A 27231-nucleotide genomic window follows, 5' to 3' on the forward strand; every position below is an offset into this window, starting at 1 on the left:
GGATTAATCTAAAATGCACTATAACCTTTACAGTACTGTGACATTGGACAGATGGATATGTATGGTCAAAAGTTTCTCAAAGGTAAAATTAAGATCCCCTGTCAAGACAATAGTGCAATTTAGGTTCATCATAAAATGTCACCTTAAATCACAATATCTGCAACTTGTTGTGAGCAGTGTAAATGAGAACCCCAAATAATTCCCATGCAGTCTTCATCTTCACACAAACTAACATATTTCTTCTGCCTCCCGCTTCAGGGAAGAATATGGAAAACTTTTTGACTTTGTCAATGCTAAGAAGCTCAACATCAAGAACAGAGGTTTCAAAGAGGTATTGTGACCGCCCTCGCTCAGCCGGGACACCATTTTGTCAATCATAATCCATCCTACTTAATGACACTTGTCACCCCTTCTCCTTGTACTTGTGTGCGTGTGCTTGTACCCGTTTAGAAGAAGGTGCGTATGTTTTTCTCGTGATTGGTGTGAATTGCGCTTGCATGGTGTGCTGCCTGACATTGAGCTCCATATTGTTGATTTACATTTTGGTTGGGTGTGATGAGATTTGGTTTGGACTGATGGGGGAGGGGGGATCTCAAGAAATTTTTTTGGGCTAATTTTGGTATCTGGATGTGCGTGGGAGTGTGACAAATAATTGTGTATTTTCATTGTGCAAATTTGTGGCCTGAGGGGGCTTTTGGTGTGCAGTAACACAACACAACTGTGTTCTGAGGAATGCTAACACACATATTACTGCTTTTCTATACTAACGTTGCTGCCCCAAAAAGGAAGCGAAAATTTATTGCTAAAGAGCGTGAATGTAACAGAATTGGTTTGAGGTCAACAACCCAGTTTCTACTGAGACTCAGACAAAAAGTGGTTGGGAAAAAAAATGTAATGTGGCCAGAATATATACCGTATATGTGTATAAAATGTTAATTTGTGCCCATTAAACAGGAATGATGGGCAAATTGTAAATTGTGGCCACAAATTAGATGAACCGTGTGCAAAAAATAATTAGATTTTTAAGATCACAAGTTCACAATGTATTCCATGCAGATTACCTAGATACCCATTTTATATCCGTGTTATAAATGTAGAGATTCCAACAACAAAGCATCAATATACAAAAATGCTAGCTATGCTACAGTATTACATTTTTACTGATTTGTGAAGAAAACAGCACTTGTAACTATGTGCAGAATAGTTCATAACTTTAAAATTTTTTATTACTTATTATTCGGCAGCACGGTGCCGCAGCTGTAGAACCTTGGCCTCACAGTTCTGAGCAACAGGCAGGATTCAAATCCTGGCCTCGCCTGTGTGGAGTTAGCATGTTCTCCCCGTGCCTGCGTTGGTTTTCTCCGGGCACTTCAGTTTCCTCCCACATCCCAAAAACATGCTTTCATTGGAAACTCTAAATTGCCCCTAGGTGAGATTGTGAGTGCAAATGGTTGTTTTTCTATGTCCCCTGCGATTGGCAGGCAACCATTTCAGGGTGTACCTCGCCTCCTGCTGGATGATAGCTGGGATGGGCACTCCCGCGACCCTCTTGACGATAAGTGGCTCAGAAAATGGATGGATTTATTATTCCTTATTTATTGAATACACATACCTTTTTTCAACTTAATCAGTGGGACATGGGAGCATCCTCATGGGAATGGTGGATTGTGTAGGGAGTGTATTTATTTATGTAACGTATGTATGTAATTCTAATCTGGCGGTGTGCTTTCAGGGCATCAAGGGCAAGATCGATGAGTACAGTGACTCTGACGAAGACAAGCACGACGCCTACTTGGAGCGCATGAAGGCTGAGGGCAAGATCAGAGAAGAGGGCAATGACAGCGATGATTCCGACAGCGGCAGTGGTTAGTTGTCAAGCGTACATTGTTTAGAACAGAGGCAACAAGCATATTTTCATCACGGTTGTAATGGTGAAAACACATCTAATTGTTCCTGGCTGTAGTAGTACTTCAAAAGTCACAGTTCATGACATATTTTTTATAAGTTCATGGTTTGGTTCACGTTCGGTATGGTAAAGGAACAAAACGCCGAATATATTAAATGGACAGATTTGTCTCTTTTTTTCTATTAGTATTTTCCACAAAATTACACTGAAATTGTTGGACATGGTTTCAGTTAGTTTTTTAGGTAAAAAGTCCAACAAAAAACTAAATTCGCTACTTGATCATAAGCCTAGAATACTGTAGAGAGAAATGAGAAATGTTTTTTCTTAAACATTTTGCCCAAAATTACCATGTAATTAGAGGAAAACTTGACATTTTACAGGTAAGTTGGAAAAAGAAAAGAAAATTTTAGAAAGTCACAAAAGTGTTAATGAGGAACAGATCGTAAGCCACACAGTGCAATACAGTGCTATGAAACAGTATTTGCCCCATCCAGATTTTATTTTATTTTTTGCACATTATACACAGGTTTCAAATCATCAAACCAATCTTAATGTCACTTGGAGACAACCCAAGGAAATACAAAATGTAGTTTTCAAATGACAATTCAATTTACTAAGGCACAAAAAATTCCAAACCTTTCACACCCTGTGTGGAAAAGGTAATTGCCTCCCCGTTTTAAATCATAAATTTGGGAAAGGCGAGTTACATTTTCCAAGCCACACCCTAACCTGATTACCACCATGCTTGTTGAATCAAGAAATCAATTCAATACAATTTGTCAGAGAACATGAAGTAGGCTACAAGATCTCAAGAACCAATACATCATGTCTTGATGCAAACAAATTCAAGAAAAGATGATTAAAAAAAACTGATTGAAATCTATCAGTGTGGAAAAGATTACTAACCCATTTCCCAGGCTTTGGGCCTCCAGCGAAACACTGTCAGAGGCATTATCGACAAATGGAGAAAGCTAGGAACAGTGGCAAACCTTCCCAGGAATGTACGACCAACTAAAATTACTCCAAGAGTACGACGACAACTTATCCATGAAGTCACAAAAGAACCTCGAACAACATTTAAAGCACTGCCAGGCCTCACTGGCCTCAATTAAGGTCAGTGTTCATAACCCTACCATAAGAACAACATTGGCCAAAAATGGCATCCATGGGAAAGTTTCCAGTCGAAAACCCCTGCTGTCAACAAAGAATACAAAGACTCGTCTCACATTTGCCGAAAAATATTTTTATGATCCTCCAGACCTTTGGAGAAACATTCTGTGGACTGACGAGTCAAAAATGTAACTATTTGGAAAGTTTACAGTCATTACGTCTGGTGTAAAAATGGCACAGCATTTGATAAACACAACATTATGCCAGCAGTGAAGCACGATGGTGGCAGTGTGATGGTCTGGGTCTTCTTTGCCGCCTCAGGACCAGGACATCTTGCTGTGAATGATCCAACACTGAATTCTGCTATGTACCCGAAACTCCTGAAGGAGAACCTCCAGCCATCAATTCGTGCCCTCAAACTCAAACACTTTTGGATCATGCAGCAGAACAACGATCTAAAACATACCAGCAAGTCCACCTCTGAATGGCTCAAAGAAAAATAAAATTAAGGTTTTGGGGTGGCAAAGTTAAAATTGAGATTTAAATCCAATTGAGCTGCTCCAATATGGGGGAGTTAAAACGATTCTGCTGAGAAGAGTTGGACAAAATTCCTTTGGGGTGATTTAAAAGACTCATCACTAATTATCACAAACGCTTGATTTCAGTTATTGCTGAAAGGGTTGGACAACACATTATTAAGTTCAGAGGGCAATTATTTTTTCAGAGAGTCAGAAAGGTTTAGATTTTTTTTTTTGTGTGTGTGTTTGTGCCTTACTGGACACTCTAGATTGGCCCTGGCTGGGTGTGATTTTGAGTGCGACTATTGTCTGTCTCCATGTGCCCTACGTTTGGCTGACAACCAGTTCAGGGTGTACCCTGCCTCCTGCCCCTTGACAGCAGGGATAGCTTGTGAGGATAAGCGGCTACGAAAATGGATGGGTGGATGAATAAATTTGTCACTTGAAAACTGCATTTTGTATTTCCTTGTTGTCTCTGAGTGGTATTGAAATTAGTTTGATGATTTGAAAGCTTTGTAAATATGGCCCAAAAACACAAATCAGGAAGGGGGTGAGTACTTTTTCGCGACACTGTACTATTGATTCATTATTTGTTTAAATGTGATAAGTATTTTTAGTGAAGTTTTGCTGATATTCTTTTGGGTAGTTGAAAAGTTATTCCCTGTAACAAGTAAAATTTTCAGTATTTTGCACCAGCAGTCTGCTATAATTATTAGACAAATTTTGGAGGGCTAGTTGAAAGGATAAAATCCTACTCGCCTCTAGGAGGTAAACTTGTCTGTCATGCTCATCTTTGATGTAATGTCCAGGAGAGACTTTTTAAATGCTGCTGGAAGTCGCATTTGGACCCCGTGACTTTAAACGGGAGAAAAAAAAAAGAAAATCTTGCTATAAGTTTACCTGAATTATTTTTATGGACTCAGCTTGTAGCGAGAGGATGAAGCAGTCACACTTCTTGACTCCTACCTGATATATTCTGTGGGAAACTACAGTAAATCACTCCCCTATCAATTATCTAAATTACCCATCATTTGGTTATCAGCTTTTGCTTGTTTGTAATGCAACTAAACAAAACATATATATATATATATATTTTACTGGACAGATAAAGCAGGCTTTGAGTTTAACACTTGTGGTTTACAATATTAAGTTACTCTGGCATTTGTTTGCCTTTCTTTAGATGAGTCTTTCAACCCTGGCGAGGAGGATGATGACATTGCAGAGGAGTAAGGCTAACTTCGACTCCCAGAGACGTATTTAGCTGTATTGCCCATGCAGACGGGAACATTTGCACCTTCTTCATCAGGTACGACAGCAAAGCATCAGCCAGCGACAGCAGCGAAGAAGGCGACAGAAGTGAGGATGACAGTCCAAAGAAGAAGAAAGTCGCAAAGCCCAAAGTAGTGAAGGAGAAAAAAGAAAGAAAGCCACGCAAAGAGGTGAAAAGCAGGAACTTGGAATGCTACCAAATGTAACAGCAGCAGTAACAACATTTGTCCAAACACCACAGAAGAAGCAGAAAGACAAAGGCGGCCCCAAGCGGCCGATGAGTGCCTACATGTTGTGGCTCAATTCCAGCCGTGAGAGAATCAAGTCTGAGAACCCCGGAATCTCAGTCACAGAGATCTCGAAGAAGGCCGGAGAAATGTGGAGGCAGCTGGGCAAAGACGAGAAAGAGGTGAGGAACCATGAAACGCAAAAACAATACAGTACAACAGTTTGTTGAACACTTTTACAATCACACAAAAGCCAAAACACTTTTATCAGTCTATCCATCCATTTTCTTCGCCGCTTATCCTCACAAGGGTCGCGGGGAGTGCTGGAGTCTATCCCAGCTGTCAACGGGCAGGAGGCGGGGTACACCCTAAACTGGTTGCCAGCCAATCGCAGGGCACATGGAGACAAACAGCCACACTCCAAATCACACCTAGGGGCAATTTAGAGTATCCAATTAATGTTGCATGTTTTTGGGAGTTGTTGTTTTTGTTGTTTTTTTTTTTCTTCCTTAAAGGAAGAGCTGGCTGAGAATGTCTTGGAGGTGAAAAGAGTATCAGATCGAGTGATGAGACTAAAATTTTAAATTGAGGGTGTCATGTATAATGTGGTTAGCGGCTATGCCCCACAGGTAGGATGTGACCTAGAGTTGAAAGACAAATTCTGGAAGGAACTAGATGAAGTAGTTCTGAGCATCCCAGACAGCAATAGAGTTGTGATTGGTGCAGATTGTAATGGACATATTGGTGAAGGAAACAGGGGCGATGAAGAAGTGATGGGTAAGTACGACATCCAGGAAAGGAACTTTGAGAGACAGATGGTGCTGGACTTTGCAAAAAGGATGGAGATGGCTGTAGTGAACACTTATTTCCAGAAGAGGGAGGAACATATAGTGACCTACAAGAGCGGAGGTAGAACCACGCAGGTAGATTATATTTTGTGCAGACGATGTAATCTGAAAGAGGTTACTGACTGTAAAGTAGTGGTAGGGGAGAGTGTAGCTCGACAGCATAGGATGGCAGTATGTAGGATGATCCTGGTGGTGGGTAGGAAGGTTAAGAAGACAAAGGTAGAGCAGAGAACCATGTGGTGGAAGCTGAGAAAGGAAGAATGTTGTGCGGCCTTAGGACACTGAGAGGACTGAGGAGAGGCATAAGGAATACATTGATATGCGTCATGGATCAAACGTGGATGTGACGAAGGCTAAACAAGAGGCAGATGACTACATGTACACCAGGTTGGACGCAAAAGAAGGAGAAAAGGATCTCGACAGGTTAGCCAGACAGAGGGATAGAGATGGGAAGGATGTGCATGCAGCAGGTTAGGGTGATTAAGGATAGAGATGGAAATGTGTTGACTGGTGCCAGTGGTGTGGTAAATAAATGGAAAGAATACTTTGAGAAGTTGATGAATGCAGAAAATGAGAGAGAAGGAAGAGTTGAAGAGGCAAGTGTGAAGGACCAGGAAGTGGCAAAGATTAGTAAGGGGGAAGTCAGAAAGACACTACAAAGGGTGAAAAATGGAAAGGCAGTTGGTCCTGATGACATACTGGTCGAGGTATGGAAGAGATGGCTGTGGAGTTTTTGACCAATTTATTCAACAGAATACCAGCGGGCGAAAAGATGCCTGAAGAATGTAGGAAAAGTGTACTAGTTCCTATTTTTAAGAATAAAGGGGATGTTCAGAGCTGTGGGAACTATAGAGGAATAAAGTTGATGAGCCACACAATGAAGTTATGGGAAAGAGTAGTGGAGGCTAGACTCAGGACAGAAGTAAGTATCTGCGAGCAACAGTATGGATTAATGCCTAGAAAGAGTACCACAGATGCATTATTTGCCTTGAGGATGCTAGTGGAAAATTACAGAGAATGTCAGAAGGAGCTACATTGTGTCTTTGTGGATCTAGAGAAAGCCTATGACAGAGTACCAAGAGAGGAACTGTGGTACTGCATGCGAAAGTCCGGTGTGGCAGAGAAATATGTTGGAATAGTACAGGACATGTATGATGGCAGCAGAACAATGGTGAGGTGTGACAGAAGAATTTAAGGTGGAGGTGGGACTGCATCAGGGATCAGCTCTGAGCCCTTTCCTGTTTGCAGTGGTAACGGATAGGCTGACAGATGAGGTTAGACTGGAATCCCCTTGGACCATGATGTTCCCAGATGATATTGTGATATGCAGTGAAAGCAGGGAGCATGCAGAGGAACAATTAGAAAGATGGAGACATGCACTGGAAAGGAGAGGAATGAAGATTAGCCGAAGTAAAACAGAATATATGTGCATGAATGAGAAAGGTGGAGGGGGAAGAATGAGGCGACAGGGAGAAGAGATAGCAAGGGTGGAGGACAACTTCAAATACTTGGTCAACAATACAGAGCAATGGTGTGTGGTAAGGAAGTGAAGAAACGGGTCCAAGCAGGTTGGAACAGCTGGCGAAAGGTGTCTGGTGTGTTATGTGACTGAAGAGTCTCTGCTAGGATGAAGGGCAAAGTTTATAAAACAATGGTGAGGCCGGCCATGATGTACGGATTAGAGACGGTGGCACTGAAGAAACAACAGGAAGCAGAAATGGAGGTAGCAAAAATTAAGATGTTGAGGTTCTTGCTCGGAGTGAGCAGGTTGGATAGGATTAGAAATGAGCTCATTAGAGGGACAGCCAAAGTTAGATGTTTTGGAGACAAGGTTCGAGAGTGCAGACTTCGATTGTTTTGACATGTCCAGAGGCGAGAGAGTGAGTATATTAGTCGTAGGATGCTGAGGATGGAGCTGCCAGGCAAAAGAGCGAGAGCAAGACCAAAGAGAAGGTTGATGGATGTGGTGAAGGAAGACATGACAGGGTTCGCACGCATCCTTAAAAGTCCATAAAAACCCCTAAATTTTTGAAGGTGCATCTAGGGGCTCCTAAAAGTCCTTAAAATCCGTGAAAACCGGTCAAGCCCCTAAAAAGGCCTTAAATTATAAAAAATCAAAGAGAGGACCTCTACTGCCAAAATTCTCCCGAAAAAAAATTCTTTTATTAAAAAAAAAAAATAGCGATCCGTCTGGCGTCTAAAACAGCCGGAAATTGTCAACAGAAGTCACCGTGTTGACAACTTGTCGCCATCTTGTCGATATTCCATTGTTTGTTTCCGTGAGTAGGCATTTCACTTCGTCTTCGTTACGACGTAGCGTAGTTCTTTCATCGATCCAACTTGTATCATGGGGAAGTGCATTTTTCAATATGCTTGGGTTGAAAGTAAGGAGTTCGGGAGCTGGGTTCGTCGAGATCCAAAAGATCGGCACATGTTTTACTGCCATCTGTGCAAGCAGAGCTACCAGTTAGGAAAGATGGGCGTCAAAGCGCTGGAGTCGCACCGGGGGAAAAAAAGGAGACGCTGATTTGGTGAAGACTCTTTCATCTTCTGTTGTTATGAATCTGTTTCTAAAATATAAAGATAGTGAAGCATCAACTTCAGGCAGTGGTACTGGCAGTGCATGCGCACCTACAGTTGTCCAGCCATCAACTTCAACCAGCCAGAAGTCAGGCTTTATTAACGTAATACACAAAGACGGCCTCGTTAAAGGCAGAGATCGTGTGGACTTTAAAAGTGATCTGCAGCCATTACAGTTACAAATCTTGTGAAAATAATTCGAAAGTATTTGCAGTCATGTTCCCAGACAGTGGCATTGCTAAAAACTACCACTGTGGGGAAAGGAAGACTTCGTACCTGGCTACATTTGGCATCGCTGCCCACTTTTCATCTCTACTGCCTCAAAGCCAAAAAAGCCAGAATCGAGACTGACATATCTATGCTTATTGAGAAGGCTGACATCCTGTGTGAGGAGGCAGAAGAAAAGAGGAATCTGAGGTTTATCACAGAGGCCAATGCACTTAGAGGCAGAGCAAAGGACAAGAGAACCACTTTGGCACCTCAGCAGCAACAAATAGAGGAGGCACTGGGTAGGCTCAAGGAGCTAGAGTAGGGGTGCTGAGACAGACATCAGTAGAAGACATTTGTGTATATAGTTTGTAGTTAGAATCAGTTTTTCTGTATCCTGTTATGTGACAATGGTCATATCAATGAGAACTACCACAAGGGGCGACAGGTGATTACTGTCACAGGTACTGAGGTACTGGAACCTTTGATGAACCAAGAACAGCCGATGGGACCATTGGGTGAGTCTTTTTGCCTTACTCTTGATTTCCCACGATGCCCCTAAATTTTTCGTGTCGGCCCTAAATTTTTTCCGTGTCAGCCCTAAATTTTTCGTGTCAGCCCCTAAGAATGCCCCTAAAAACCCCTTAAATTTTTTGGGTCTGACTGAGTATGAACCCTGCGTGAGGGCAGTTGGGGTTAGAGAGGAAGATGCAGGAGATAGGTTAAGATGGAAAAAGAGGACACGCTGTGGCGACTCCTAACGGGACAAGCCAAAAGGAAAAGAAGAAAAAGTTTTTGGGATGTGGGAGGAAACCGGAGTGCCTGGAGAAAACCCATGCAGGCACGGGGAGAACATGCAAACTCCACACAGGTGAGTCCGGGATTGAGCCCGGGACCTCAAACTGTGAGCCCAAATTTTTAGCAGCTGATCCACCGTGCCACCCAGAACACTTTATAATTATAGAAATTATAATTGCGGCAACTCTGAAAGGAAACGTCACATTCAATTTGTCGGCAAGACCTGCCCTGCTTCAACGTGATTGGATTCTGAATCGTGTGAAGGGTAGGCTGGCTAGATACAACAATATGTCCACCCCAAATATAATTTTAAAAAGGTAAGACATTTATTGTGGTTAGGATGAAGATTCCTTCTTGAGCTGTGGGTGGAGGGTTCTGTGTGTCGCGATGATCCTAGGATCTGACAATATCAGTATTTTATAATGATGGGTTACCAATTTTTATCCAATTACTCTGTGGAAGTCAGTAGAGTAACTTGATTCTTAATTTTTTTAAAAAAGCAATAGCTGTAGCCCTCATGCTTAAATAATTTTTTGGTTTTAAAAACAGAACTCTTAGTAACGATATGCAATTCTTCCTCCAGGAGTGGGAGAGAAAGGCAGGAGAAGCCAAGAGGCAGTATGACATCGCAAAAAAAGAGTACAAAGAAAGTGGTGGTGGAGAGTCTTCCATTTCCAAGAAGTAAGACTCATGGTCAAAGCTGTACATGGCTTATGACGGTCAAAGTACCGTCTTTAACGCTTCTTCATCTGACCTCCCCTTCCTCTCTCACATCAGGGAGGCCAAGAAGTCTGGAGGCAAAAAGGACGACAAGAAGCGCAAGTCATCAGGAGGAGACAAGGAGAGGGAGCGTGGGGGCGGCAACGAGAGCTTCAAGAGCAAAGAGTTCATTGAGACCAGCGAGAGCTCGTCTGACTCGGACAACAAGAGCAAGTCCAAGAAGAAGAGGAAGAAGAAGGTGTGTGCCTGTGACGTCCTGGAGCGACTTTTCTACTTCATCAGGGGTTTTGTTTTACTTTCTGGATGCGCACCAGCAAGCACTGTGGTTGAAAACAAATAACTGCACAACATCTTTACTGTCTCAAATTCCAAATTGCTTCCGAGTAATAGCTATGTAGTCCATTAAGCTAAAAGTAAAGCAAACCTCAGCTTGGCCTGTTATTGGTGAAAACTTGGTACACAAACTTAATTCATTATCGGTCTCTGTTGATGTACACAATTATTCTCAAAGCAATATTTTGTTTGAAATGGCTAAAAATGAAGCCGTTAAAGGTACAGAGGTGCCTTGACCTACGAGTTTAGTTCATTACCGTATTTTCCGCAGTATAAGGCCCACCTAAAAGTCTTTAATTTTTTCAAAAGCTGACGTTGCGCCTTCTATATGGGTCAATATTGAGCCTTTAGTGCAGTTCCATCTAAAGGATGCATAACGTAACCCCCAGCCTGTAGAGTCTATTCTATGCACCTTATAATGCGCTGCGCCTTATATTTGGAAATAGTTTTCAAATAGGCCATTCATTGAATGTGTGCCTTATAATGCGGAAAATATGATACTTGTCAAAACTCGTGATTCCATACATGCATAGGCGAGTTCATCTTCCCCCATTGAAATGAATGGGTATGCCGGTAATCAGTTTAAGCCTTTGTGCAGCTTCTGACCTTCTGATCTTAGCCACTGGAGAAGGACGGGGGCAGTGTGATAGTCATATAGACGCAGACAAAGACGTTTCACAACTCGGTTACTCAGTAAGCTGCAGTAATATTAATCCTATAATGAATGTATGCCTCTGAGTTATTTTGTCTGTCAATATGTTCCTCCCCTACTTGTTTTGAAACATTGTAATGCTGAAATGGGTCTTATTCATTAGCCCATCGATGACATTTTGCACAGTATGTTAGCATCAAAGTAGCTTGTGATGTGGCCTTTTCACTTATACATGTACTGTAATTTTTTGACTTGTTAAAAAATACTGATGGTTACTCCAATCGATGGCAAATTATGACACTGCTGCGGAAGCAAGAACTAGAATTTTTTTCGGTGCCACTGAAGTTTCTTTACATTTCTTTTTGAACCAGGAATCTGAAGAGGAGGATGAGGAGGAAGATGCTGCATCCACACCTGCAAGCTCAGAGGAGGAGTCCGATTAAACACACACACACACTTACTCAAGGACTAAACGTTTACATGCATGCTGATTTCTCAGAACAGGACTAATTTTGCTTTAAGATTGCACACAATGTGCCCGACTCTCCATCTTCAGGATTTTTTCCTCACTGAGATAAATGTGGGCATTTCTGATGCTTTTTGAACCCCCCACCCAGCCCTACCTTCCCCACTCCACACATGTGGATACATGTAGTTTTGTAGCACTTAAATGTGCAAGGAGTTAGTTTTTTCATTTTAAAAATTCCAGGATTGAATAAAAAAAACATTTCTAATTAAAAAAAATATGTACAGTATGTCTCTTCGGTAACTTTCATTGTGATGTGTATTTCTACATTACTGGTAAGTGGGGGGAAAAATGGTGTAGAATAACAGTGGTACCTTGAGGTGTGAGTGATGGAATGTAGAATTTTTTTTAGATATGAGCCATCATTCGGCGCTTCCTTTACTTTAACTTGGGAGCACATTATGGAGGCAGTAAAGTCAATTTGACTCTTCACAGTCACCATCACTTTGGCATATAATGATGATTTCATCAAAAAGGACGTTTCAAGTTGTTTCATGCCTCTCCCAGGTGAAGTTCAGGCTTCCTTAACGACGCCTGCTGTCTTAATGCTAACATATAAGGAAAAATACCGTTGATGTTAAAATTTTGCATCGCTACAACCCTAGCAAGCATAAGAAGTACAAAAAATTAATGGATAGTCATATTTTCACAAGCCTTTTGAAGCAATGTATTTTGGGACACATGGTGGAACAATACGTGTAGACATAATACTCAAACTTAAATAGTTTTCATCCTATGGAAAATGACTAATATTACAGCATTTTTCATTTGTTTAGGTATCCTTGTATTTTTCAGTGCGGCCTCCTGGTGGCCAAGGCGGCCAAACCAGAAGGAGCAACGCACTGAAATGTATTGCAGGATTAAATCATGATGCACAGTTAATACTTTAAATTTTTCATTATCTTATCACAATTTTTTATAACGTTCAATATTTTCAATGTGCCATTTCCTCACTAAAAAACAAAATTTTACGTTTTTTTTTTTATCGGGGGGCGGGGGTGATTGATGGATTTAAGGCATTTCCAATCATTCCAATGGAGAAAGATGATTTGAGACGTGTTTTGAGTTACAAGCTTGCGTGGTCATGGAACGAATTAAACTTGTATCTCAAGGACCTCCTATCTAAGAATCCATCTGTTCCGAGTAATCGGGCTATTTTACAGGTAGCACGACTGCCTCCCAGATCTGAGGGTTTGGGGTTTGAATTTGGCCTTTGTGCTTCCCTGTTTGGAGTTTCTGTGTTTTCCCCTGCTTGTGTGGCTTTTCTGCAGTTAGTCCAGATGTTTGGTTCATAGAATGTGGATTAAGGGTGTACCCCGCCTCTCACCCAAAGTCAACTGGCATCAGCACCCAAACCCCCCTACTTGCGGGGTATGGACAATAGATGTGATGCGGTCGTTTTGCATTTTTTCTAAAGTTTGTACCAAGCGATTCATGCTTTTCTGACACATTTAGGATTCACAGCCTCCTTCTTATCTTCACATTTTCGGAAACAGCTTTTAAATGATACACCACGTGAAATGGGGCATCGGTTAATTGACATCTTGAGATGGCCTCCTCCATTATCAAAAGCTTTTAGTGTCGTTCCTCCCCCTCACGAAAAATCCTGCGGGATTCCATGGTACTGTGGTGTCGTGCATCAGGCCATTTTAACCAGGCAGGTGGTTTGCCAGTGTGCTCTAACAGCGGGAAGTCGGCCGAAGACACCGGTTGTGGTCGAGAGGTTTGGTTTCATACGTGAGGCTGATGATGCCTAAGTACACGGAGGCTTGTTAAAAGGCGGCTTGATTCAAGGTTCAAGAGGTTGTTGGTTTTTAAAATGCGGGCACACCCGCCGCGCATGCGGTTGGCATCCCGCAACTCGGACTCTGATTTCTGTCACAAGCTGCCCTTCCTCCACTTCCTGTTGGATGTTCTCTTGAGTAACCGCCTCCTGGTCGTCATTGATATTACTGCATGTTGCCGCATTATTTCACATGATTGTCCCTTACGCTCTCATCGTTCATGGCTGACTTTGAAAGAAAGAATTGGAGAATAATGGGAATTATTGTTAGAGACCAGGAAGAGAGGCAGCGTTTCAAGGCCGGAGTTATAATAGGCAGCATGTTACCTACCTACCTAACTTATAGCACATCCAATGATATACCAGGTTTTGGTGATTTAAAAAAAAAAAAAAAAAAAAACAATAATACACCCGGATTAATCATTTCAAAACTTGTCACCCTCTTATACCTAAGTGTGCCGTGTGCTGCGTGAGAATTAACCAATCACATGAAAACGCGTTAAATGAGAGTGAGGACAAGTCAATTCACTACAAATATAACCCAGCTGTTAAAGTCCAACAATTTCAATCTTGGTTTCCTCAGACCGTAACACGTTTTTCATGTTTTTATGGTATTGATTTCATGGTCCACTGTGACTCCTTCCCTCTTTCCGTATCACTGTTGATAGCTACTAATGACACTCTGAAATACTCATTTGCATATAAAGTTTAGAAAAGGTCAAATAAAGTTTCCAAGTGCTACAAGTGTTCTGAATGAAATGCAAATCCACCACTTCTGAAAGTGCAATTTTTTGTATTTGTTTGTGGAGGTCACACCAAGAAATGTGTGTGAGAGGTTTAGTGGGACTCTGATCAGAAACCTTTTTTTAGTACTGTAGAGACAAAAGTCCACTCCCTCCAAAACTACAATTTTTCTCTCTTTGCAGTGAGCAGGTATCTTTGTGTGTGTGTGTGTGTGTGTGTGTGTGTGTGTGTGTGTGTGTGTGTGTGTGTGTGTGTGTGTTTTTAGGGTTGAAAATGATTAGTATTCTTCTCATAAGATTAACAACTCTTGTGTCTTACAACTACATCATCATTCTTGTAGCGTCAGGACTTTTTTTTCCTTGTAAAATTGCCACTTTCATTTTCTGGCATAGTATCTCTCACTCATTTCTACAATTCAATGTACACGTTGATAGACGCTCAGAAGTTGGACAAGGACAAAGGGGTTGTTTCTTTCCCAACCAAAACATATCCCCTTTATTTGTATAGGGGCTAAAAACAAATCCATCCATCTTCTTAGCCGCTTATCCTCACAAAGGTCATGGGAGTGCTGGAGCTTATCCCAGCTGTCAACGGGCAGGAAGCAGGGTACACCCTGAACTGGTTGCCAGCCAATCGCAAGCTGAAAACAAAAGCTGTGCCATATTTGCGTCAATGTATTACTTTTCACTGGGTCAATAACAGGAAGTCTCATGGTCTACCTCAGGGATCTTGGCCACCCCACCAGTATATGCATCAATGTGTGTTTGGCCCTGGATCGCATTGCAATGAACTGACCACAAACATAATGGGCCCACTTAAGCAATGACAATCTAGTCGAATGCACGCGCACGCACACACACGCATGCATACTTCCACTATCAGCGCGTGACTACATTATCGTAAGCATTAATGCTGCTTCTGCTCATGAGTGTATTGCAGTGGTTGTATCGTATGTCGCTGGTATTGTCAATCACCGTACTCTATGTAATGCCTTACGAGGGCATCCGCACTCGCAATCCAATTTATTTGATTAGTACTTGTACATTACTTGACGCGCGACAAGTGATGTTGAATGATGACAATTTAAGTGTTTGGTTTTATCGTAGTGAGCTGTTTCAAGTAGGACCGCTTTCTTGATGTTTGCAAGTTGGAAGAAACTCTTGACTATGATGACTGAGTGGAAATGCTCTTTTCTGACAAAATGATAATTAAACTGCGAAAGGAAGAATCTGGAGAAGAGATTCAAACAAGGTTCAAGCATGAAACAGTTTCAACTAAATCTAAAAATCTTTTTTTTTGGATGTGATACCAGGATGAAAAGAGGGGCCCTGTAGCTCAGTGGTTAGAGCACTGGTTTGATAAACCAGGGGTTGTGGGTTCGTATCCCACTGGGGCCTCCACTCCCTGAGAAGGGTTGCGTCAGGAAGGGCATCCGGCGTAAAAATTGTGCCAAACATATGTGCGTTCATCTGAGATGACACGCTGTGGCGACCCCGAAAGGGACAAGCCGAAAGAAACTTACTATACCAGGATGAAAAGCAAGCGTGACGGTCACCGTGTGTCCAACATCACTTTTCATTCATTTCCTCTTACGTTATTATTTAGTACTTATCTGGCGTGGTTTTATGATGAATTATTTTGTCTCTGTCTTTTTATGAGGTATATTTAATACATTTTATTATTATCATTACTATGTTATCATTTAAACAATAAATGAACATAAAAATACAATTTTCTTATACACAAAATGCCCATTTTCTCAAACCTTCAAGAATCTGTTTGATAACTATCCTATTTGAATTGCTTAACTCTAGACATCCAAATCCTCTTTTAAAATTTTATGTAGTAACTCAATTAATCAATAAGCATCAAAGGAACACAAAAACATCCCATTTGTAAAAATGTACTCATTTACTTCCAGTTTAGATAATGGTTTACATATGACCCAGTGGGCCTTTACTACCAAAAACAATGCATTTAATGCAGACACATGTGAGATGTTCGCCTTTAAGAGTAGAAAAAATGTGATGTGGTGCGTTGTGTTTATACAGTGGGCCCTTCATGACATGTGACTCCATGGGTTCTCTAGGGTTAATATTTGGAGTACTTTCCTGTGATTGGCTGGCGACCAGTTCAGGTTGCATCCGCCTCTCACCCGAAGGTAGCTTGGGATAGGCTCCAGCACACCCGTTAACTAAATGAGGAGAAGCACAAAAATGGACGAATAGACTATAGTACTTTCATTCTTGAAGTTGAGATGTCATTCTATCTTATTGTTTACTATCTATGGCTTTTTAAAAAAAAATACATTCTGTGCTATTTACTGTAACATTCTGTATTTCACCATTAGTCACTTTTTTTATTTTCACTCAAGCATTATTTTACACTTTGCTATTTATCATTCATTATTTTTTTATTTATTAATAATCACATGTAATTTTTATTTATTTATAATCAATGATTTTTAAAAAAATGAAATTCTCTCATTGCTATTTTTTATTATATCTGATCCCTGTGTGTTCTCTGTTATGCAAATGCTCACACTGCCCCTCGGGGTTTGTGGTCAATGGGAGGGAGGGACAACTTTCTTGGCTTCATTTGCACAGAGGGGGGTGGGGAGGTCCGGCGATGGGGCGGCAGGAAAAAGTGGACAACCATCAGTCCTGGCTCCAATAAATCCCAGCTGTGCTCAGGTCAGTCTTTAAGGAGGAGATTCCCGTAGAAATACTTGAGTCCCGTCAGTACGCTTGCTGAGAACCGGCCTCTGGTTTCCAGCGAGACCACCGCCATGGTGTGGAGCTGGCTTTCGGATTTCTTCACCTACGAGACCACCAAGTCCGTGGTGGTCAAGAGCTGGTCGGTGGGCATCATCAACAGGATCGTGCAAGTCCTGATCATCGCTTACTTTGTGGGGTGAGTGGCCAGCGGCAGCAAGTTTTACACAAAATCTCTCATTTCCTGGTGAAAAAGACTAAAGAACAAGTACTTTGAGCACCATATTTTAAATTGCAATTTATATGTTGATCATAAACTTGCTTGTCGTCTTGACAAAAACTGCTGATGTCAATTCAGAGAAAAAATGTGTTCAGGTGCGGTTGAAATGATCCTTCATGATTAAAAAAGGAACAGATGGAGACAGGAACTTAAATATAACATAAATATTACTTGAGAGGGGTGAAATATTCAAAAAAGCACCTAATATACTTAAATAATACCATTTATATTCTTAGCCTAATAGCATAATTAGCCAAGTCTATAATAAACATTTTCAGTAGGAGAAAAAAAATCAAAATCAACAATGAAGAAGATTTGATTTTATCTTGATTTTGAATTTTTTTTAAATTATATTCTTTTATACTGAACATGCATACTTGCACTGGAAAAGGAGTCATGGGAGTTTATTTTAGTCAGACTTTCTGAAACTTTTCAGGAGAACCAAAGTTCCTCTGTATACATGCATATGCTGTGAATGACAAACAAACAAACGGTGGCAATTGTTTCAGTTCAAAATGAATGTTTTTCTTCTGAACTTTTCAAATTAAGAATGAAAAAGTAGTGATTATTGGGAAATATTTAGACATTAAAAACTGAAGAAATCCCATGTTCTACAAGTTCTTTTTACTTTGCTTTCCAAAATGACAAATTAGAAGGATTTCCTGTCAGTCTCTTCACTACAAAACAAATCAGGAAACAAGAGAACAAAGCAGAATTTATCAGAGTTTGGGTTTGTTATCCAGCGATGACTGGTTCGAACTTTCCCCACACAGTTCCAAGGTTGCGGGTTCATATATTGTCTTTGGCCTTCCTGCGTGGCTTTTGCGCGTTCTCCCTGTGCTTTTAGGATTTTCTTTGGGCACTTCTCTGGCTTCTTCCCACATCATCCAAAACCTGTTTCTTGGGCTCTGTGCTGTCCTTTGGAGCAAATGCCCGTTTGTTTGTATGCGCCCTGCAATTGGCTGGCGACCAGTCCAATGTCATTCAGTCCCCTGAGCTCACCTGTGACCCTAATGAGGACATGTTATCAAATAATAATCATAATAATGATAATGGATAGATGGCTTTATCAAGTGAACATTATTGAGATTTTTTTTTACAGTTCAGTGCGCATCTTCAGTGAGGTCCATGAGGTATATTCTGATGAAAATGTTGCCTCAAACTGTGTTGTGGTGCAGCTGGGTGTTCATTCACGAGAAAGCCTACCAGGTGTCCGACACCGGAATTGAGTCGTCCGTCATGACTAAAGTGAAGGGCTTCGGCTACCATCAAAAGCGTCTCATGGATGTGGCTGACTACGTCTTCCCCCAACAGGTATGAAAAGCACGAAACCCTCGGCATGGCTTTCTTTGGAAAGGCAAGAATTTTTGATTCAGCATTTTGAATTGGCGCCGTAGTACCTAATGTTGTCTGTGTGTTCTGATAAAGTGACCGCTTTGACTCAACGTCACTTAATTGGCCCCCAGGGCTTCACATCATACTGTACTCTGTAGTTTAGGAGTAGTGGTAAATTCAAAGATGAATTATAAAAGCATTTATTTTTGTCATAAGGAGACACCTAGGCAAAATATGTATGTTGCTCTACTAAAAACAGATAAAATCTTCACTTGAGTCACAAGCACATCCGAAGCTTGCTTATAGGTCAAACTTTAATTTTGAAACTCAAAAACCGAAACTTATGAAACAAATAGGTTGGGGTAAGTCAAAATATGGCTATGCTCGCTGGAAATCTGATTGTTTTCCTCAGTATTCCGCTAAAATTTTTTCCTTTTTGTAGTTATGTTGAAATTCCCAATTGAAAGCTATCCTTCAATTTGGTACATTTCTGTTTTTTTTTTTTTATCCCCATACATTTTTGTTAATTAACATGGAATGTTTTGAATTTTAAAAATAGTGTGTGTGTGTGTGTGTGTGTGTGTGTGTGTGTGTGGTGTGTGTGTGTGTGTGTGTGTGTGTGTGTGTGTTTTGCAGGGTGCAGCTGTCTTCTGCATCATGACCAAACTCATCATCACAGAGAATCAATTCCAAGGAAAATGTGCAGAAGTGAGAAAAGTTAATTTATTTTGACTTTGATGTGTATTTTTTTCCTCATGAAACATTTTTGAACTCCAGGCTGCACAGTGGTCCCAAACAGGGACACTGATCATTCACACTATGCAACAATTGCTTTATCATTCCATCCATTATTCAAATTAGTAGCACAGTTTGGTTCTCATTTAATAACGGGATATGAAATGCACTTTGCACATGACTTGTGTGTATTTTTGTTTACAAACAGAACATAGAAAATGTGTTCTCTGTTTTTTTCATAGGTTTGCTTGATTTGATTTCTATAATAGTGGGTGGTGACTTAATGACTGCATGAAAATGAATACTATGTCAAGTGATTTGAAATGTTTTTTCATGTTTCAGCATGGGGAGAGGTATAACTGTAGCACAGACGCCGACTGTGAACAACACGTTGATTCCATTCTTACAAACGGTAAAAGAACCTTTTTTTCTTAAGGGAATGACCCCTGCGGAACCTCCAAAGTGGCAAATTCCAAGTGGTTGGCAGCTGTGCGCTGTTTGTGAGTTTTCCTTTCGTTGCTTGTGTGGCTTTGTTGGGGGGGTATAAAGGTTATAAACTCACTGTGAATAAAAAAGAGATTACTTTACAATGTACTGCACATAAAAGTAGAAAAAATGTACCTAAATTAATGTTTTTTTAATCAATTTCTAATCATTTAATGCTATTGTGTTATTGAACTTCAAAGTTAAATACAGCTAAAGTCGATTTAGGATAGGATTCTTTGAAATACCACTAGACGCAGACCATGCACCACTCTTGGTACCCATACCACACTTAGAGAATCACTGGTATAGAAAAGAATTGGTTGGATGGATTTTGGATGAGCTAAATTTGTACCACTGCAATTGGCTGGCAACCAGTTCAGGGTGTACCCCAGCTCCCGCCTGATGAAAGCTGGGATTGGCTCCAGCACTCCTGTGACCCACGTGAGGGTAAGTGACTCAGAAAATTGATGGATGGGAATTTACGCCACATTCCACTTTGGAGGTTCCACTGCAATTTTAAATTGTGCCTTAATTCAGAGTTGGGTAGAGTAGCCAAATATTGTACTCAAATAAGAGAACTGTCACTTTGGAGTAATATGGCTCAAATAAAAAGTAGCTCTCCATGTAATCACTTGAGTAGGCGTAAGAAAGTACTCAGTCCAAGTCCAAAATCTTACTTGGGTAAATGTAACGGAGTAAATACTGTATAGGGCATTTACAACCCACCTGTGTTCAAGGATTGTCGCTACAGCGGGCGTTGTTGTGACCTCATAACTGTTTTTGCTCCCCCTATTCCACCAGGGAAGATTACAGGTGCTTGTCTTCACGGTGAAGGCAGGTCCAAAGGTCAGTGTGAAGTCGAGGGATGGTGCCCGGTCGAGAACGACAGCATCGATATGTGAGACTCATCACACAAACGTTGATACTCCGTGTCACTTGGCTCCATTGGCATCCTCCTTCTGTCCGCATGTTCCTCCAGTGATCCCATGATCGACGTGGAAAACTTCACAATCTTCATCAAAAACAGCATCCGCTTCCCTCTCTTCAACATCATCAGGTCAGTCCTAAACATGCCACACGTCGTTGCGTCATAACCGCCTGTAGTTTTTCTCGTCCAGAGGAAACTTTCCATCCAACATGACATCTGAAGGGATAAAGAGATGTACATACAACACTGAAACCAACCCCTTCTGCCCCATCTTTCGAGTGGGCGACATACTGAAGTACACTGGACAGAATGTGGCTGGCCTGGCAAAAAAGGTCTTCCATAGCTTCTTTACTTCCTTTGATTCGATATATTTGTGTGCGTATGTGCAACACGGTGCAGAGTGGTTGGCATATCTGCCTCACAGTTCTGAAGTTGAGGGTTGGAACCCTGGCCCCAGCTAGCTCCCACATTCCAAAAACATGCTTCTTGACTTTGTATCTTTGTATGATTGGGATCTGCGATTGTTTGTCTCATTGGGCCCTTCCATTGGCTGGCGACCAGTCCAGTGTGTCGGCTGGGAAAAGCTCCAGATCCCCGGCAATACTGAAGACAATAAGCAGTAGAAAATGGATGTATGGGTTCAAGTATTGTCTGTGGCAGGTTTACATTGTGAGTAGTGAAGTAGTGAATTAGAGTTTAGTCATTGATGCACTTTTTGTTACCATGAATGAAAGTGGCTGACAAAGCTGCCAGTGGAACCTGCTATCCATTTATTCCTTTGTACATTCTTGGTCGCTCAACTCAATACGTTTCCACTCATTTGAATGACGTCAGCGCTCAAAAACTGTTTCCTACTCTGATTGGAATACCGGTTGAGGCAAATTACAGTACTATTTGCAGTAGTTGTTATAGATTGAACAGTGAAACTTTGGGCTGATGTTATTTCTGTAGGGAACTTGTTCAATTTGTGTGCAGTATAATAGCTAAATCCTGCTTCACCATGTTTGCTTTGGAGTCTGCACTCAACTATCTGACGTGAGTCAGCTGAGCTCAGAGCCCGACTGAGTTTGTAATCCATTAGCATTTCTTTCATGTATTCAGGACCTAAACAATTTTGTGATTTATAGACCTGTAGCGGAAGTTTAAAGTCCATTCTAAAGTTGACTACGGCGGCTTCCAAAGACTTTAGAATTTTAATTAGATGCTCTGACGTCTTTGTTCTGGTCAGAACCTGAGCTGCAGCTGTGTACTATGCCCTTTTGGGGGGTCCAGTCAGAAGACCATTACAATAGTCTACTTGAGATAAAAGCATCGATGACCTTTTCGTGGTCTGCTTGACACGTGCAAGCCTTCACTCTGGATATGTTCTTCAGATGGTAGTGGGCAGTTTTAGTGATTGATTTGATATGACTGCTGACAATCTGATCGGAATTTATCAGCAAACAAAAGCTAAAGACTTGTTCATAAAGAGAACGACTCCTGATATTTATCAACGATAACCATCTTTTCTTCACTTATTATTGCAATATGCAATATGTGGTTGTGTTGTGTATATAGTATTTTCAAATAATTTGTTTAAAACGAAAGTAGGGAAATTGAAATATTTGAAATAATGGTGGAACGCCGGACAACTGGTTAGCACATTTGCTTCACAGTTCTGTGGACTAGTTCGAAGTTGACTTCGCTTCTGTGGAGTTTGCGGGTTCTCCCCATCCCTACATGGATTTCTCTGGGTACTTCTGTTGCCTCCCACCTTCCCAAAACAAGCACGGTAGGTTAATTAAGGACTCTAATTTGCCCGTGGGTGTGACTATGTGCCGGAATGACTGTGACTGAATGGTTGTTTCTATGTGTACGGCTTTTGGCTGGCGACCACTTCAGGGTGTACCCCGCCTCTTGCCCAGAGTCAGGTGGGATAGGCTCCACATGTTCACAACCCTAGTGAGGAAAAGTGGGTCAGAAAATGATTGAATGGATGGATAAAAAGTCATTTTAAAAGCAACGCATTAGATAGGAAAAGGGAGTACTGTGACTTACCTGGTAGTTCTAACATCCAAGTGTATGTGTCTTGAATTTGACATTGTGAGATGTTTACTTTATTTCATTTATACAATTCAAAAATTGAAACACGAAAAGAGACATGTCAGCAATTGCCACTCTGGACGCACAGGGAAAAAATGTATATCATGATTTTTATTTATTTATTTTTTGTTGATCTCTGACCTCTCCTTTCCAGGGTGGCGAAGTCGGAATAAACATTGAGTGGAAGTGTAATCTAGACCTGGACATTGAGTACTGTGTCCCCAAATACGCGTTCACCCGCCTCGATGCCCCTTTTGCCAAGAATGCCGTCTCTAAGGGGTTCAATTTCAGGTTGGTTGTCTGCTCATCCTCGCCCATTGACAACCTGCTCCCTCACGTGATCTTTTTTGCCTCACATTATCTTTCTCTTGACGTAGGTTTGCAAAATATTTTAAGATGCAGAACGGCACTGAATATCGAACACTGCACAAAGCTTTTGCCATCCGTTTTGATGTCATGGTCACCGGCAAAGTGAGTTCATGTGGCGTTTCTGTCTTGGCCACCATATTTCATAATAAGACCAGGTAGCCATTTATTACTGTTATACTGATGAAAGGTTAATTTACATGTATATGTAGTTTAACTTAGCATGCATCTAGGGGATTACAATAATGATGGTGTTGTATCAACAAAATGAAAGTTTAGAAATGGCATGTCGTAACGCAACACTGAATATTAAACTTAATATGTGACATTATTACAATGATTTTAGACGGCATGGTCCTGGAAACAATGGAATGCCATTTATTTTTGACTTTGCAAGACCTTAAATTAATCCCATTTCAATTTAAATAACTGTCAATCAAAATAAACTGACATTTGTCTCATTTCAGGCAGGAAAGTTCAACACGATCCCAACACTAATCAACTTGGTCGCTGCCTTCACTTCGATTGGACTCGTACGTTTCTCAATATTCCACAAAACGAATGTTTCGCTCCACCACATCACTGTCCATTTTTTATTCTATTTTTCGGTCCTGGCAGGGTACAGTTCTTTGTGACCTTATCCTACTGAACTTCCTAAAAGGAGCAGAGCAGTACAAAGCCAAGAAATTCGAAGAGGTAAACGAATGTGTATGGATTAAACCTGAGCTCCTAATGTCCGATGAGCACCCACCGTTGTCTTTCTTTCCACCCATGCTTTTAAGGTGTCAGAGGCTCAGATAGAAGCGTCCCTCGCACCGAGCCCCAGCAGCCCGATGTCCATCAAAGAAGGGATGAAGAGCTCCTGCGACTCTGGAGCCCATTCCCTGGCCGCTGCTGACCAGCCTGTGTGACGCAGCCAGGTCTGGGTTTGGCTCTTCCCTCCAGTGATGAAACCTTATCAAGACTGAGGATCTTGTTGTGGATTTTGTTCAACAGGCTTGAGTTGTCTCAAGATGGACTGGGCTTCAGAACGACTTGATGGAGTATTTACAGTATGATGAGCAAATCAAGTAGACATTCAGGAGTGAGTAAGAGCGGTGCCTGTTGATGAAACTCAGAGAGGAAACGTTCAGGAATATTTCAATAGTTTTTTTTAATTGTTCACTCACAAGATACAACCGAAAGAACAAAAACATCCACAAAACGAAATTTCACGCAGTGACCAAGCCACCAGTCAAGATACTCTACATTAAATGTAGCTAGCCACAATCAAAACGTAGCTGAGTAAGATACTAAAAATGAAAAATTCCGCTAAACCACATGAAAGTCATTTTGGTTGGATGGACTTGATCAAAAAAAAGGTATGTTTTAAAGAAATTCAGATTTTGCTAAATAGATATAGCCACATGGTGTATGTTTGGAAATGCAGTCCTCGCGCGCTTTGTGCTCTCCGGACTGTTGGAAAACTTGGGCAAATTGTTGCAATGTGTTGTTTGGTAGCTTATGCAACTTATTACTCTGCACGTTTGGACTGGGACAACAGAGTGTCAGGGAGTCAGGAACGATGACCATGCAAGGCGGTCATTTGTAAAGGATAAAGAAAGACAAGTGCGCTCTGCCTTTCAGAACGTCACTTTCAGTGTACCGTTAGAACGTCAGATTGAATTTCTCAATATACCCTACCCCAATCCTCAAAACACGTTGCAGTCTGTTGATGTTTGCTGAGTTGTGGTGACTAGCCCAACACTGCTCACAATCTGTAATGTAAATAAATTACATTTAGACTTAAACCGTAGATTGACTTGTGAATTTAATTCGTTCCGTGAACACACTTGTGGCAAAAATGACTCATCTCACAGATAAACTTTCCCCATTGAAATGAATGTGAAGGCCATTAATCGGTTCCACCCCTTCCCCCAAAATTATAAATAAAGAATAGAAATGAACATTTCTTCCAACAGAAAACTCAAATCAGATAGTAGTAAGTCAAGGTACAAATGTATATACATCTTACAGCACAGGTAGGATTCTTTGAAACGCTGCCACAGAATTAAAACAGTCGCTACTTTTGTGTATTTGAAGAAAAAAAGAAAAAAAAAACACCTAAATAAGCATTTCAGTGAGATTGGGTACTTTTCCACCGGTCTTCGTATTTCAGCACAGTTACACAGCTTTACAGTTTTTGCTCTTTTTGGTTTGAGCTTTGTATTAATGAAACTCAGAGGGAAACATTAATGAATAGTTACAGCTGTTATTTCATTGCAAGCGGTACTGTTTTACAGGATTTTTATTACAGTTAACGGTGAGCCCACTTAAGCTCCATAATATTACAACTCCTCTTGTTTGCTTTGCTTACTTGATGCATAATGAGCAGAAATGTATCACACGTACTTGCAAAGAAGTCCTCTTGCAGACACCAAATAAATCTTCATGTGTCTCTTTGTGCGTGCCTTTATTGCATGGATATTGTGACTTAAGTACACAAGAATCTGCTCCTGTACCTGCAGGCCTTTACAGCGTGCATATTCGTGGTTGCGTGGGTGCGTGCGTGTGCGTATGGCAGCATTAGGACAAATGTGTGTCTCGCTTGAGATTTTCAAATGGACCGTTATTAGTCTCCTTCTGGTCAATCGTGGTCAGCAGCGGCTCTAATGGACTGATGTGAGTTTCCTGTTTTGTTCTGTGCTAAATCGCATTATCCTGGACGAGATTTCTGTTTGTTTGGCACAGCCCACAATTTCATTTCAGATAATAACTGGATTGTCTGGTATTAACGCAATGCCGAAATAGAACAGCCCTGCTTTCACCAAGTGGATATTAGATCAGCGTAAGAGGCTCTTTATGGTTCTGATTGCCATGCAGTTACAAAAGAGGAAATGACAGTAGAGCCACAAGGTTTGATGCACTAATTTGATCACAGTAATCAATATCATAAATGTAGTGGAAATGATACTGCAAAACGGAAAGGCCTGAATGCGTCAATGAAAACATTTGGACACCGCCATCAAACACACTGCCGCTTCAACTTTAAGGCCAAGGAACTATATGAAGAGTTCAAATGCAATGTGCACACAGCTCTATATTTGATTCAAATATTTGATTTGATTATTTTTGTTTTGGTTGTGGTTGCAGGTTAAAGCTAATCTTTTTTTTTTTTTTAGGATGGAGGCTAATTTGAATCAAATCTTTTATTGAAAAGTTCTTTCAAAGAGGGCTTTGATGTCATTTCAATTGTAAAAATAGACACCTGATAAACTAGGGAAACATTTTTAATATAACTATAAAACTAAATTAAAATGTAAGCATTAGGTCACATGGGGTGTCTCGTTTACTGCTAGATTATACTATAGACATACTGTATGTTGTTTTATTTCATAAATGGACGCTTGGCGATTTTGGGTAAAGTGGTCAATTGTGTGGCTGAAGGCTGCTCCCCATATCCCAGACAATTATTAATTAAACAAATATATATTAGATTTTCAATAAGTTTATTTTGTTTTGTTTTGATTGGTTTTCATTCATTTTAAGAGGATGTTTGTTAGTTGTTGTTTTGTTTTGTTGTTGCTCATGACATTGAGCGCTACTTTTAGTCCAAATCCATCACCACCTCCACTCACTCCACCCTGTCGAATTATTTTTTCGGAAATGAAACCCTGATTGCTCGTTAAGTTCCTACACCTCAGCTTGGACATATCAAACCTGATCGTAATCACTGCAAATTGTCTTCCTCATACAGCCACTGACTTCCACCTCACTAACAACAACGCCACTCTATCATCCTCCCCTCACTGTCTCAATCTTGCTATCAACTTTGACAGAAACGTCACCTTCAACCAACATGTCAGCCGTGTCACCCAACGCCCCTCACTTTCTTTTCTGTGAGTCTTTTGTCATTTTCTGTGTCTCTGCCATGTGCCTGTGCCATGTCTTAGTCCCCAGTCGTGGTGGGCGAGTGAAGCCTCAGGAAGTACTGTACTGTGGCTTTGTGCCCAAAAATATTCAAAGCTTCAAGGCTTCAATGATGGTGACATCGTCTCTCAAGAACACAACAGCACTTCTAGCGTTGACCATGAGAGCAATAAAA

At 41.0% G+C, this 27231-nt stretch overlaps 2 protein-coding genes across 7 annotated transcripts in view; both read left to right on the forward strand.

Annotated features, from left to right (window-relative positions):
- The window catches only part of ssrp1a (structure specific recognition protein 1a), a 35416-nt gene extending 23493 nt beyond the window's left edge, over positions 1-11923 (forward strand). For 4 of the 5 annotated variants that reach the window (XM_061835320.1, XM_061835318.1, XM_061835322.1 and 1 more), the window contains 8 exons: positions 259-331; positions 1733-1865; positions 4715-4760; positions 4841-4973; positions 5045-5212; positions 10047-10144; positions 10241-10421; positions 11540-11923. In XM_061835320.1, coding sequence (XP_061691304.1) covers positions 259-331; positions 1733-1865; positions 4715-4760; positions 4841-4973; positions 5045-5212; positions 10047-10144; positions 10241-10421; positions 11540-11611 — 904 coding nt within the window. In that variant the 3' untranslated portion in view covers positions 11612-11923. The remainder of the gene's footprint in view (positions 1-258; positions 332-1732; positions 1866-4714; positions 4761-4840; positions 4974-5044; positions 5213-10046; positions 10145-10240; positions 10422-11539) is intronic. The other variant, XM_061835323.1, reaches the window with a different exon arrangement.
- Positions 11924-16830: 4907 nt separating this feature from the next.
- p2rx3a (purinergic receptor P2X, ligand-gated ion channel, 3a) lies at positions 16831-25562 on the forward strand. Of its 2 annotated transcripts, none has more exons than XM_061835837.1 (13): positions 16831-16914; positions 16997-17134; positions 18394-18529; positions 19187-19258; positions 19628-19697; positions 20573-20669; positions 20751-20828; positions 20890-21031; positions 22936-23072; positions 23159-23252; positions 23615-23680; positions 23766-23843; positions 23930-25562. In XM_061835837.1, the coding sequence occupies exons 2-13, from the start codon at positions 17010-17012 to the stop codon at positions 24056-24058; spliced, it is 1224 nt and encodes a 407-aa protein (XP_061691821.1). In that variant the 5' UTR covers positions 16831-16914; positions 16997-17009; the 3' UTR covers positions 24059-25562. The 2 variants fall into 2 exon arrangements, with proteins under 2 accessions (XP_061691821.1, XP_061691819.1); XM_061835835.1 differs by having other exon boundaries at positions 16856-17134; positions 23930-24067; positions 24144-25562.
- Positions 25563-27231: the final 1669 nt, after the last annotated feature.

This window comes from Syngnathoides biaculeatus, chromosome 11, assembly GCF_019802595.1.
Source record: "Syngnathoides biaculeatus isolate LvHL_M chromosome 11, ASM1980259v1, whole genome shotgun sequence".
NCBI classification, from domain to species: domain Eukaryota; kingdom Metazoa; phylum Chordata; class Actinopteri; order Syngnathiformes; family Syngnathidae; genus Syngnathoides; species Syngnathoides biaculeatus.